Consider the following 13,204-nt stretch of genomic DNA (forward strand, 5'->3'; position numbering starts at 1 on the left):
ATCGTCCTAAGGGCGTGTTATGCGAAGAATGGTAGGAATTTAATAGCAAATGGAGAAGACCCTTAGGAACTCACCTCGAATCCTGTTAGTAGTTTCACCAGCGTTGGTATACACTCCAATATAATGTCATTACGTTCATCTTGAGCCGACATTGAGATTCTGGATTTAATATGTTAAATACGTTTCAAAATAATCGGAATAATATTTTGGCATATTTGTCTGAGGATAGGATATTATTATTTTTATTTTTTTGAATTTCCAAACCAATTACCAATTACTTCTAATTACCAATTACCTTTAATTACAATGCCGTTTCTAAAGTTTTGATGGCGTTGCGGAATTGGACGAAATAGCTTTAAAACGTAACTGATAAAAGCCAGAATCAAAACAAACAAAGATTAGATCTTAGGTCGAAATTCGGACGAATCGGGGAATCAAAAGCAATGAACCTATTAGACTTGCTCAACAGAAACATTGAAAGAAAAACGTTCCACCCGATATCAGAATTACGTACATGAATTAACCCGTTCATACAACACTATTCATAATTCATATCATCAGAGTTTTTTATTTCAAACATTTTGTTTCTTGTTTTACACCAAAAATGTAACATATTTTAGTGAATTACATAGGGATCTAAATAGAAAAAATAATTCTCTTTCTCCTGACTATAGTATGAACCCATATCTATTTACTTTTCATTCATGTTTTCCATTTTTTCTGAAAATGTTGTTGTTTTTAATACATTTTTATATTTTCTCAATTCAAATGTCACATACTGTCACAAATAAAAATTTGGAGAATTTTTTGTTTGAGTTGCCCCACATTTGTTTCTTGTTTTGTACGCTAATTAGAACCAAGGGAAAAGAAATGCATATTGCATTATGTAGAAAATAAAATTTACATCCTGCTGCATATATAAAAACTATACAATTTTTTACTTTTCATTCATGATTTTCAATTTTACTGAAAAAGTTTGAAAATTTCATAAATATTTTCAAACTGTCAAAATTAATTTATTTTCGATAAACACTCTCAATTGTTAGGGATGGGACAAATTTATTGGTTATTCAGAGAGTGATTCGAATTGAACAACGTACAAAAGTCGGTGTTCGCTCAGACAATTTTGTATGGGGAACTAAGTAATTCCTTCATAATTAATGGTCGAACAACGAATGAGAGAGCGAACAACGCTCGTCTGTACATGGCATAAAAGTCGACTTTTACACTCGTAATTCGTCTGAGGGATATTTTAAATTCAATACGGCAGCGAAGTTGGATGAGATGCTATCCTTTGCACCGGCCGAAATACAAAACGTTCCACATGCTATAATTAATATTAATAATTGAAGGTAAAGGAGAATATTGGATAAAAAATTAAATCAAAACCAATTACCAACCAACCTCAGTTGTTTACGAATGAGTGTGAAGCATAACTGCTAAGGCTTTTGTATAGAAAGAAGACATAGAAGGGATGGAAATCAGCTGATAGTATTACGGATGCCGTTGAAAAATAAAATTCGTCAGAGCGTTATTACACAGATCATTTTGGCGCGTTAAAAAAAAACGGCGCACATAGTTTCAGTTGAAAAAACACAAATATCAAATCAATATTCCAGACTTTAATGGAAATGGGAATATGTTCGATTATTTATTTGGATTATCTTAATAAAATATTTGGTATGTTCCAGTACTTTTTTAATAGTAAATCTAGTAAAAGGCAAACATTTTAAAATTGCTCTCAGAGTACAAAATAATTTGAAAAGTTCGGGAACGCAAATCTACTAAATATGCCAAAATTAGATGGCAATACTTCAAAATCAAGATAACAGCCCATGGAATAATAATAGAAGGTAACAGCAAGTGTTGTTGTACAAAAAACGATACAACAACCACATGGAAATTTGTTGTTGTAAGTTCTACTAGTGTCAACTCATTTGACAGAAAAATGTAAACAAACAAACAAATTATCATCAAATTATTTTTATTTTGAAAATGAAATATTTTCGAATCCTCAAAATAAAAATTGAAAAACATGAATGAAAATCTATCAAATTTATATTTCTATCGCTTCCACATCTTTCCTATAATTGAGCCATTGCTATATATATGTGTAACTCATATGAAAATGCTGGGAATATCGAGTTATTCCTTGAAGAAAGATTTGCTTTCTCAAACTTTCCCAGCAGGCAGATTGAGTAAATTGAATATGGAAGCACATTTAATAAAGAACAATTTCAAATTGTATGCGTTCCCAATTTTCCTGTTGGGTGATTTTTAAAAACATAATTTGTCAAATTCATATTGACACTAGTATTACGTTGGAATTAAATCAGCTGGGATTTGCTGTTACCTTTTATAATTGTACCATGATAACAGCCAAAAAGTTTACAAAGAGAACGTCATTTTGTTTTGTGCTCTCTTAAACATGATTCAATGTTTTATCAGTTTTGTGGGTTGGGGAACTATTGTGGACTAAAAGCAACACAATACTCAGAAAGAGGGAAAGTTTTGACGCTTAGGAAATCTCCGATTTTTTTTGTTGAAAATTGTATCACAGGTAGGTCTTAACCTCTTGATCATGAAAATATATGACTTATAGGAGATATCGGTTTCTGAAGTTCCGAAAATCCATATGATCAAAAGATTGGTTTTTATGGAACGATGAAGTAAACATGAGTTTTGTGATCAACAGCCCTTCGGATATATATTGGCGACCTTCATCTGGTTATTTAAGAATATAGGATAAGTGTACCAATCATCAGCACTTTAAGGATTTGCCAATCTTTAATCCTTGGCCATTCCGAGTGTATTTGTCCAATACTTTAAATGTTAGTTCATTTGCTTCGAAAAAAAATCCAATTAGTTATTATTAAAAATCTGAATTTTGCAAACTTAGTAAAATAGTGGATTTTCTAGTATTCGGAGAAAGAACAGAATGTAGCAAAAGCCAAAAAGTAGATTACGAAAGAGTTTTGTTGATGTTTTCTGATCTATTTTGACATTCTCGTAATGTGTTTTCCACTCGGTTTAAATACGCTAACATCCGCTGGTTACATGATATGAGTGGTATTAAGCAGCAATGCATATAATTCTCACAAAATTGACTCCATGGACTTAACGATTTATGGCCTTCAACAAAAAGCAGGATTTGCCGAGGGATATGGTTCTCCTCAATCCATTTATGAACACAATTGGTTATGTATTCAAAAAAAAACTTCGCTGTTAATTCATCCAGTTTCTGATTTTCCAAGGAACCAAGAGTCGTCTGCCCGACTATGTCTTTGGGCACTCTGGTAAATGGAAATACAACCATTGGATTGACCGTTTCTTTTTCGTTTTCTCTTTGAATTGAGTATACATTTCTGTAACCCTTTGGTGCTAAAACATTTCCAGTTTTGGGACACATGGAAAAACTTGTCTCATCGCCATTATCGCCAAATTCTGGATGTATCCTCTAAAATATCGAGAGCATTGTTATCCTCCAAGAACATTTTTAAATCCATTTTCTTATGTTCTCTTCTGTAATAAAGGCTCTCCCTTTTGTAATGCACTCGGATTCCCGTAAACTTAAATCGGGATGTCGTTAAAAAAAAAACCAAAAAACCACTTCCTACCAAGACTTTTGTTTTTAAAGGGAGTATATTTATTGTCGTCTTTAATAATTGCTTGCACGGTGGACCTTCAGATGTGCACACATAGCCATTTAAGGGGACGCTCCCATTCTCGGGGTCAATTTTTTTTTATTTAATTCGATTCTACACTAATTCAAGAATGTCTCTACAAAATTTCAAGTGAAAATCTCAAGAACTCTTGAAGATAAAGCCGATTTATTGTGTCAGCATCAAGTGATGGCTAAAGGGTTTCTCAAACTTTAAACGCGTTTTTCTCTTTTTCGAATGGCGGGCACGATAACTCAAAAACTAATAACCCAATCGATTCCAAATGTTTACACGTTTCTCTGTGAGTGAAGAATCGGTGAAGATCTTCCTTGTTTTTTAACTTGATTTTTGGTCAAAAATCGGCGATTTTCCAAAAATATTTTTCCAAAGGTCCGCCATTTTGTTAATTTAGTTCATACGAGAGCCAGTCATGTACTCTTTCTAACACCGTTGGAATTTTCGGATTCCGATGTTCCAGTGAGGAGTTATCATGCCCGCCATCAAAAATAAGGACTTTTCTTTAATTACAAAAAACAACAACAAAGCAATAACAAACATTTTTTGTAAATTATTTTTCTTCTCTTTTAAATCTTCAAATATATATGTGCAAAGTTACAAATCTTCACAAGTATTGGTATTGATTTACCAGCCCATTGAAAATCTTGAAAAATTATAGTCGAGAATGGGTGGGGTTCCCTTAAGTCATTTTGTCTCTCTCTTTTTCTTATTTTTTATTCCGTTATTTTAATGCTTGGTTATTACTGTTTTAGTTCAGAAAGTGTCGACTATTGGTACATGCCGACATTAGGAGCACTTACCCTATCTATGGACAAATGGATAATTTAAAAATTGGCGCAAAATTATAAATTCAAACAGTTTCCGAACGTCAGTCTCTGAACCGTAAGTGAAACAAATTGTATTTATAAAATTTTCAAACTTTTTCAGTAAAATTGAAAATGATGAATGAAAAGTAAAAAATTGTCTAGTTTTTATATATGCAACAGGATGTATTTTTTTTCTACATAATGCAATATGCATTTCTTTCCCCTTGGTTATAATTAGTGTACGAAATAAGAAACAAATGTTTCCCCACTCAAACAAAAAATTCTCCAAATTTTTATATGTGACATTTGAATTGAGAAAATATAAAAATTTATAATTAGCCAAATATTATTAATTTGATTTTATAATTATAAGTATATAGATATGGGTTCATACTATAGTTCGTTGTTCGAATACCCATCAGAACATGGAATTACAAATTTCCAAATGTAGTGATTTAGTGAAATAGCCCCCATATGATTTACGGTATAGTCCTCGTAGGCTAGACTCGTATATTTTTTGAAATAGCCTTTGAGTACAAACTGAATTTACTGTAATTTGGTATTATATGTTATATATAAATATTGGTCTCCTTTTTTGGGTAGCGCACATATATTAGTATCTCCCAAAGTGGATGTAATATAGTATTTTGGATCATAATTGCAAAATGTTCCATACCATAACATTTACGTATGATTTGAGGTATTGTGAATATCGAGTTCATGGTGGAGGGTATAAATCGACGTTTTACTTGTCGTATCAAAGTGAATTAGTCTTAAGGCTGAAGGTATAAAAATTACGTTTTAAACAATGTTCCTTCGTACGTATGTAATTTTTAATATTATTTACATTTGTAGACTACATGGAGACTACAGGAGAATTGCTATTAATTTGTTGATCCTTGTAAAATCATTCACTAATTTGGAAGATTGGAAAGTTATTGGACTTGAAAATTTTTCTTGTGATAGGATACTACAACTATGTGGCTACACCATAATAATATTCAATATTCATGTGATATCCAGACATCCATGTCAGAGAAAACTTAAGACAGTTGTGTGAGATAACCATAAAAATTATTGCTACATAACGCATGCATGCATTTATGCTAAATAAGTAATTTTAATAAGAAAAAAAAAGAGAAATTTAAAATTCCATTGAAATCTAATAAAAAATCGACAGCCAAACCAACCTGTTCTGCAAACATTTTAAATCATGCTGTATAGAAATTTTATACACGTTGCCCTCTTTTAAAAAATTAAACCCAATTATTTATAATTTTAATAATTACTTGAAGTCCCATGGTGATGTGGTTTTCCCAACTAAAACAAACTACACACATATGCACGCAGTTAAATAGACACACTGGCACACAAACCCCTCAAATTTGTTGTTGTACCTCTGTCTTGCCTAGACCAGACAGTATGGCACCAGACTGTCTGGAAATGAAACATTTAGAAATTGTCCAGCCTGAGGGATCCTTTTACAGAAAGAAAAGAACAAAAAAAAAACACATGTAACAGCATAGCAAAGTACTTGTACTAAACTAAACGCTCGCGCATGCACACTCACACACAAATTCCAACACATGCTGAGCCTCTGAACAGACAGACAGACTGACGTCTGTATATCTATCTTCGCCCTTGGCCTGTCATTTAGAATACTATTTATTTATTCGAGTCCGATTCCAATTCTCAACTACTTGAAAATCTGAAGTTAGTAACAATTTGTTGCTTTACTCCAATTACAAGGACCCTCTGCGCCTCCTCTTTCGTGTAGTATGTACACGAGTATGTGGTATGAAATTATTAATATTTTCAAATTTGTTATTGGGCTCAGCACTCTCTCCTCCATATTGTTGCCTTCCACACAATAAATTTGTTCATCCAATTTTATGCATTTTAAAGATCAAATTACTGCTCTGGTACTGCCTGGTAAGTTGTTATTTGATATGCATGGATCCTTTTTTGTTTCTTTTGGGATATATGAAATTTTTTAGCTATATATCTCCAAGGCAAGACATGTTTTGTATCCAGACATGTTGGCATCGTGAATAGCATCATAGTCTCGCTGGAGAGCAGACAGTGTGTCTCTTTTTTTTTGTTGGCCGATGAAGTTCAAGGAAATTTGTGGAAAATTCTTGGAAAACATTTGGCCGATGTGATTTGTTATTGTAAATCAACAGTGATGGTGGGAGAGAGGGAGACAGAGAGCAAAAGGGAGTGTGCTTGATATTTGCCTTTGGGGGAGAGATTGACATGTGTTTTATTTAAAAATCAATTTGAAAAGTTTAATTTGATTGATCTGTTAATTTGCTTTAATGGATTTCCATTATGTATTTATAAAATAAGATACGAGTTAATGGATTGCATATTTTTCATTGTTTAATATCGTATGATATGGATTTCAAAGTGTTACAGATATGAAATACAAACGAAGAAGAAGTGTTACACATCCGTCTCAAAGAGGTGCTGTAGCATAATACTTATAGTGTCAGAATTTGTCGGATTTAACGATTTCAATTTGGGGAATAAGAGAAAGAACGAGATGAAAAGATGGAGAGCTCTTAAGATTTACTTGTCTCACAATAATATAAATTTGGTAATCTCAAATATATACAATAACGTTTCCAGTGAAAATTATGTAGCAACTTTTGTTGATAGCATCTTAGGATTAAAATATATTAGAAAATTCCGTCGATCACGAAGAGGTATTTCAGATAGTTGTCGACCATCATTTATCATAATTTATAGTCCCGACGGGGTCAGCTCGATTCGATTATCCGGTACCTCTGGTAGAGCAGCAGGGTCTCTAGGCGCCGGTTTTTGGGATTCGTGTTTCGAGATAGTGGGTTGGGCTTTCACCACACCCTTACCCCTCTTGTCAGGATTCTCCATCGACACTACCGACGCGTTCTAAATATAACTTCGTGCATCTAACGACTGCGTGGATCTCTTTTAGCAGGCGGCTGTTGCTCATTCGAAGACCTTATTCTATTCACAGCCGTGGGCTGTATTGGAGATTTGGCTCCCGGAGTTGCAACCCAGCAGTCGCATGAACCTGCTTCGTGTTCGCCACATATTTTTAATACAGCAATAACTGCCCAAATGCCATAACCTTGGATTACGGTTTCGACATTTCGGCAATGGGTGGATTTACAGAGGGCGGTTGTGCCTTATCAGCTTTTCTGGAAGAGGCCTTTTTACGGGCTCTCCATGGGATGACTTCGAAAGTCCCTTACCCTCAGTTGCAGTAGATGATGATGTCAGGGATTTCTTTGCGCTCAATTTCCCTTGGGAAATGCTGAAGGCTCAGAAGTCCTAGCCACCATCGTCCTAGTTGTGCTCGGGCCACCGACAGTTTTCACCTCTTTTGAAGGGGCTACCATGGTAGACTTTGTACGTGGTGTAGGAATTCTATCAATTAAGAAGTCTCTCGCAATATCATTCGGATAGTTCCTAGAGATCTTCCGGATGTATTTGAGGTTCCTCCTAAAGTAGCAGTAATTAACCGCCCTCCGGTAAATCTTCTTATCAAAAATCTATTTGGCGTTAGTTCGTTTAATGGATCCCGGTTCCCATGAATCATCCTGGATAAATCATCCACCTTTACGATGGGGAGCTCATCGGCTGACTGCAGTCAGCGTTTGAGAGGACTCACCTTGATTTGGAGAAATCGCCAGGGTAGCTATTGTTTTAGCCACGTCTTCGTCTTCCTCGTTTGTCAAGGGCTAGTCTTTCCAGAGTTGATTCGGGATGCTCTCCTGACTAGGACGGAAGTTGTCGGTTTCCTCTATAGGCAATAGACTTGTAGGCTCGGACGGACAATTTAATAGATGGTGTCGTGTGGGCTTTGCTGGCAGGAGGGGCACCTGTTTAGGGCTCCGGGGACAATGCGCTCTCGATACGAGTTGAGAACATTGCTGGTCTGGTCTGGTAGAGTTCAAGACTGAGGGACCCAAAAAAAGAATACATTCACATTGTTTTTTTTATTTTAAGAAGAGTGTGGGTATTAAAATTCTGCTCCATAGAATAGGGATTTCGTGAAGATTTGAAGTCGACAATGACATAGCATCGTACCATGGTAAGGACTAGGTGGCTAAGCCTGAAATACTTGTTGATGCGCCTAGATATCAACAAGGCTCCATTGTAATACAGTCGGGACCCTGACTGCAAACAGTAGAACACTGATGGGCACGAAGTTGCATGACAACTCAGGGTTAGGGAGGTCACTTTGGAAGGTAGTAACCTAAGACCTTGGTCAGTCTTGGGATCATAGACTCTTGGTTATTTTCTCCGAGACTCTCCCCAGGACCCGCTGATTGTCTGCGACTTTTTATTTGATATTCACAGCTATACATAGAATAATATTGGGCTTCCCACTAACCGCAAACTCCTATGGTGAGCAGAGCTGAATGCCAACGGACATTCAGCTCTACTCCCCTGTTTCCTTTATCCAACCTCACCCCATGGCACCCCATAAGGTAAATAGTTCTGGAACCGATATGTATATGGAAACCAAAAAATCGAAATAGAGTAATATCCGACGTATAAGTATTTATGTATGTACTTAAAGTGAGAGAGAGAGGAAAAAATCAGATTTTTAATATTATTGTTCATTTGTTTTATTTTTATTTATTCCTTTATATCATTATATTATTTTCCTTAACCTATAACTTATAAACAAAATATCACATTTAACAATTTTAAAATTTACAAACAACAATGACATTTTAAAACCCAGCCACAGCTTCACTTAATACCCCATAATGGCATCTATGGAAAAACTTAATTTCGGTTTCTTGCTGTTAACCACTGTTTGGGGAACTTCCTCGACTGTTGCTGTTGTTTCTTGGGCAGGTGTTACATAAGGATGCATGAAATTGGCATTGATTGTAGGCATAGAGATAGTAGCAGCAGCAGGATATGGCAATAGATAGTTATTTTGTAAAGTTTCGTATTCATAGAGCATCGTTTGCGGCTGAGTAATTTGGCTGACAACGGCGGCGGCATTCAAGAGGGTAACATCACTAACTTGATTCAATTCTGGGTCGGCGAAGGCACGACGCTTACGTATACGCTCGACGAGTGGTGAATTCCAGGCAGAAAAATGTTGATTGTATTCTGTAAGGAGAAGAGGTGGAAGAGGAAATATAAATTAGTAATTGTGGAAAAATGGTTTTAAAATTTAAATACTTTTTGGAATTCAATTTATTTTTTTAAATTTTAATTTTTTGTACGGAAAGAATTACAAAAAACTGGTAAAGAAGTCTATACTTACTTTCCATGGCAGCATTGGCATACAATGTTGACTGTTGGACATTCCTTAAACGTTGTTTGTAAATCTTTTTCTGTTCCATTAAAGCTTCCTGGGTACGTTGGTAGACGGCCGAAGCAGCAGCAGCTGGTTGATGACACGATTGTCCCGAATTACTATCATCGGAGTTGGTCTCATCGGCATTTGTATGGCTTTCATCGACCAATGAAGTTTGTTGACGCCTTAATGCCACCTGGGCAGCCATAACCCTTTGACGATCCACTACCAGTTGGCAATTTTGACAGGTACATTCACGCCAACGACATAACTTTTTGTGACCTTTGACACAGCTGATGACACCGTGATTGCGGCAACGGGCACACTTGGGAGTACGCAACATGCGGCGGCGTTCCTTAATCGATTGCGGTGAACCCGACGACGATGATGTTGAAGATTTTGAACTGGACATTTCGTCAGATGAATATGAGCAAGTAGTGGCAGATAATTCCGTTTTGTTATATAACATGTTTGTGGGTATTTTTTTAAATAAATTTTTAAATTGAATTATTTTGTCTTGAATCCGTAGCTGTGTTTCCTTGTAGTGACTATTTAAAACTGACCTTAACACTGCACCCACATGTCCTCTTATACACGATTTTAAGGATTCTCTTCTTGTATTTATTCGACTCTCTAAGAAAACAAATGCACAAAAATCAGGCAGACAGTCTGTCGTCTATGTCTAAGTGGTTCGTTCGGTCGTCCAGCCGTCGTAAATCACTTCATTTGGGGGAAAATTTCACACTTGACTTGTTAAACACACACAACGGACTACCTCTTCTCGAGAACAGTGGGTATTTAAAAACGCCCAACTACAACTGCCCTGGTTTGCCGTTGGAGATCTCAAGTGGTCCATGTGCCGTTATGTCTGCCTGAGTGCCTGTCGTCCTGAGAACATATGAAATTGTGGGTGTCACTCGCTCTCTCTCGCATGACAATGATGCGTTCACGATCACGCATTCACACTTTCCCTTTTTCCACCATTTGATTTTGACTATTTTTTTGTAGACAGTTTGTCTGCATTTGTCTCCGCAATTTTCAATTCTTGGTATCGGATTGGTTGGGTCATTCCTGTGGTCGCGCTCTCTCTTTTTTCTGAAATCTATAAATAAATCGACCAATAGCTGTTTTCAATATTGTCGCCTAATTTCACACCCCTTTTTCCAATCACAAATAATTAGCAAGTGATTGGAAACGAATCTTTCTAAAATCTTCTTTCGAATAATTAAAAAAAAAATTGGATTTTTGTTGGGGTTGTTTTCATAAACACGTTTTTTGGATTTATTTTCTTTGTTTTATTTTTTTGTTTAATATTAGTTTAAATATTAATAAATAATATCTTAAATATCAACAATCAATTACAATTAGACATCTCATTTTTTGTTCTTTGTCTTTTCTTATTCATTTCGTTATGTTTTTCTTTTATTTATTATTTTGTTTGGCATTCTGTTGGAAATTGAATGAAATAAGCATCTCTTGTTTATATATGTGTATGATTATTATTGTTATTTATAATCAATAAATATTTTTTTATTTATAATATTAATTATAAACAAATTATAAATTGGGTTTAAATGCAGTTTACTTCTTAGGAGAGAGAGGTATGAAAAATGCCAAGGGGGAAGAAATTAAAAAGAGAATCTTACAGAGCAGCAGCAGAGTTTCTTAAAAAAGTTGCATGTGTAAACCCCGAATTACTGAAAAAGAATACATCGAAATGTTAAAAAATGTTTTTTTTTTTAATTTCAAATTGTTCGTGTCCGGCGGACAGACACACGTGGATAGATTGGTTTAGGTATTCGAAATATAACGATCGGTATATTAAAAACTGGGTCTAACAGAGATATATGTGAGGGAAAGTCTGATATGATTTCCAGTATTCGTTGGTGCCAACAAGACTATTTAAAATACCTAAAATGGATCTTTTGGATCTTGGATCTTTTATAAAATTACCTATATTGCAATTTATTATAAAAATTTTCATTATTTTTTTACATTTTTCCAAAGAGTTTTTATAGTAGTCTCTGTTAATGACAAAATATTTCCTAAAATATTAAAGAATCGAAATTTGTGGGTAGCGTTCTTTGGGCGCCATATCTTACAATGAACGAATATCGATTATTTTCGATAGTGAGAGATTTTCTGCACAAAGTGTATCTAAAATATCAATTTGGAAGCAATTCGGTTGTAAAACGTGTTCATCAACTTCAAAATATTTCAAACTTCGACAAATATTGACAAGGTTTAGAAAACGAAAAATTATATTATATATAATATATATATAATTATATTATAATTATATATACCGAAAATTGCATAATATTTGGATTTGTGTCTTTAGATGCTTCAATATTGATCATTTTTGTTAGGGAGATTCCCAGTTAATCAGAATCCAGTATAGCTAAACACCTAATGGGTAAATGTGCCCGATTCGCAATTTCCAAGGCTACCTATGCGCAATTCCAATCACTGTGAACCCGAAATACAAAACTACAGTCAATGCGATTGAAAAATGTTTCGAAAGCGCTCAAAATGCGGGGACTTAACATATAAAGGTAATTCAAATGGCGCCGAAAATTTGATTGGAATTCAAGAACAAGACGTTAATAGTTTCCTAGAGAAAATGGGAAACAATCAGAATAAATGAACGAGCAACAATCCCTAAGACCTTCACGGATCCTACATGTAGAGAAGAAAGTCATACAATACATCACAAGGTAACAACAAATGATTCCAGAAAATCGGTAAAAATGGCGCCCAATACGTAATTGGAACTGAAGACGAAAAACTTAGCAACTTAGCAACTCGGGAAAACATGTTTTAAGGTATTGAAGAAGCTCGACTATATACAGGGTGAGATGAAAAAGCTGCAACCAACTTCAGACTTCTGTCATTTCTGAGCCACTCGTGCGACACTGTTAAAATTATTCCAGTGACAGCTCATTATATTGTTTACAAGCGTACAAAAGCATTTTAGGGAGAATTTTCCAGAAAAAAACTTATTCGTGATGGAATTCAAGCGTCTCAATGTAATTTCTTAGAGCACTCCAGCATTTAAATGTGAATAAATGTTTTGTGTCTCGTACAATCGCTCGTTACCATGATACTGGTAGCGTAGCCCGACGTCAAGGAAGTGGACGGAAGAAAACAGCAACATCAGCAGAAATTGTTCGGAAAGTAAAGAAGCTACTTGATCGAAACCCGCGTAGCAGTGGCTCCTGAGCTGAACATATCGCAATATTCCATTCGGCAAATATTGAAAAATGAGCTCGTCGCAACAGAAAGAAAATAGACTCAAAATAACTAAAGTGTGGCTTCGCTTGGCCGAAAGTGGTGAACTGCCGAATTTGGTTTTCTCCGATGAGAAAACATTCGTTGTCCAGCAGTTTGTAAACAAACAAAATGAT

At 35.2% G+C, this 13,204-nt stretch overlaps 1 protein-coding gene across 1 annotated transcript; it reads right to left on the reverse strand.

The window, feature by feature from the left end:
* Positions 1-9,239: 9,239 nt before the first annotated feature.
* Positions 9,240-10,277, reverse strand: LOC133320971 (uncharacterized). The gene is made up of 2 exons (XM_061530104.1): positions 9,765-10,277; positions 9,240-9,607 (listed from the first exon to the last, which is right to left on the reverse strand). Exons 1-2 carry the CDS (start codon positions 10,264-10,266, stop codon positions 9,240-9,242), a joined length of 870 nt encoding a protein of 289 aa, XP_061386088.1. The 5' UTR covers positions 10,267-10,277.
* Positions 10,278-13,204: the final 2,927 nt, after the last annotated feature.

This window comes from Musca vetustissima, unplaced genomic scaffold, assembly GCF_032173495.1.
Source record: "Musca vetustissima isolate MV318-11 ecotype Yass unplaced genomic scaffold, APGP_CSIRO_Mvet_v1 utg85711, whole genome shotgun sequence".
Taxonomy (NCBI): Eukaryota; Metazoa; Arthropoda; class Insecta; order Diptera; family Muscidae; genus Musca; species Musca vetustissima.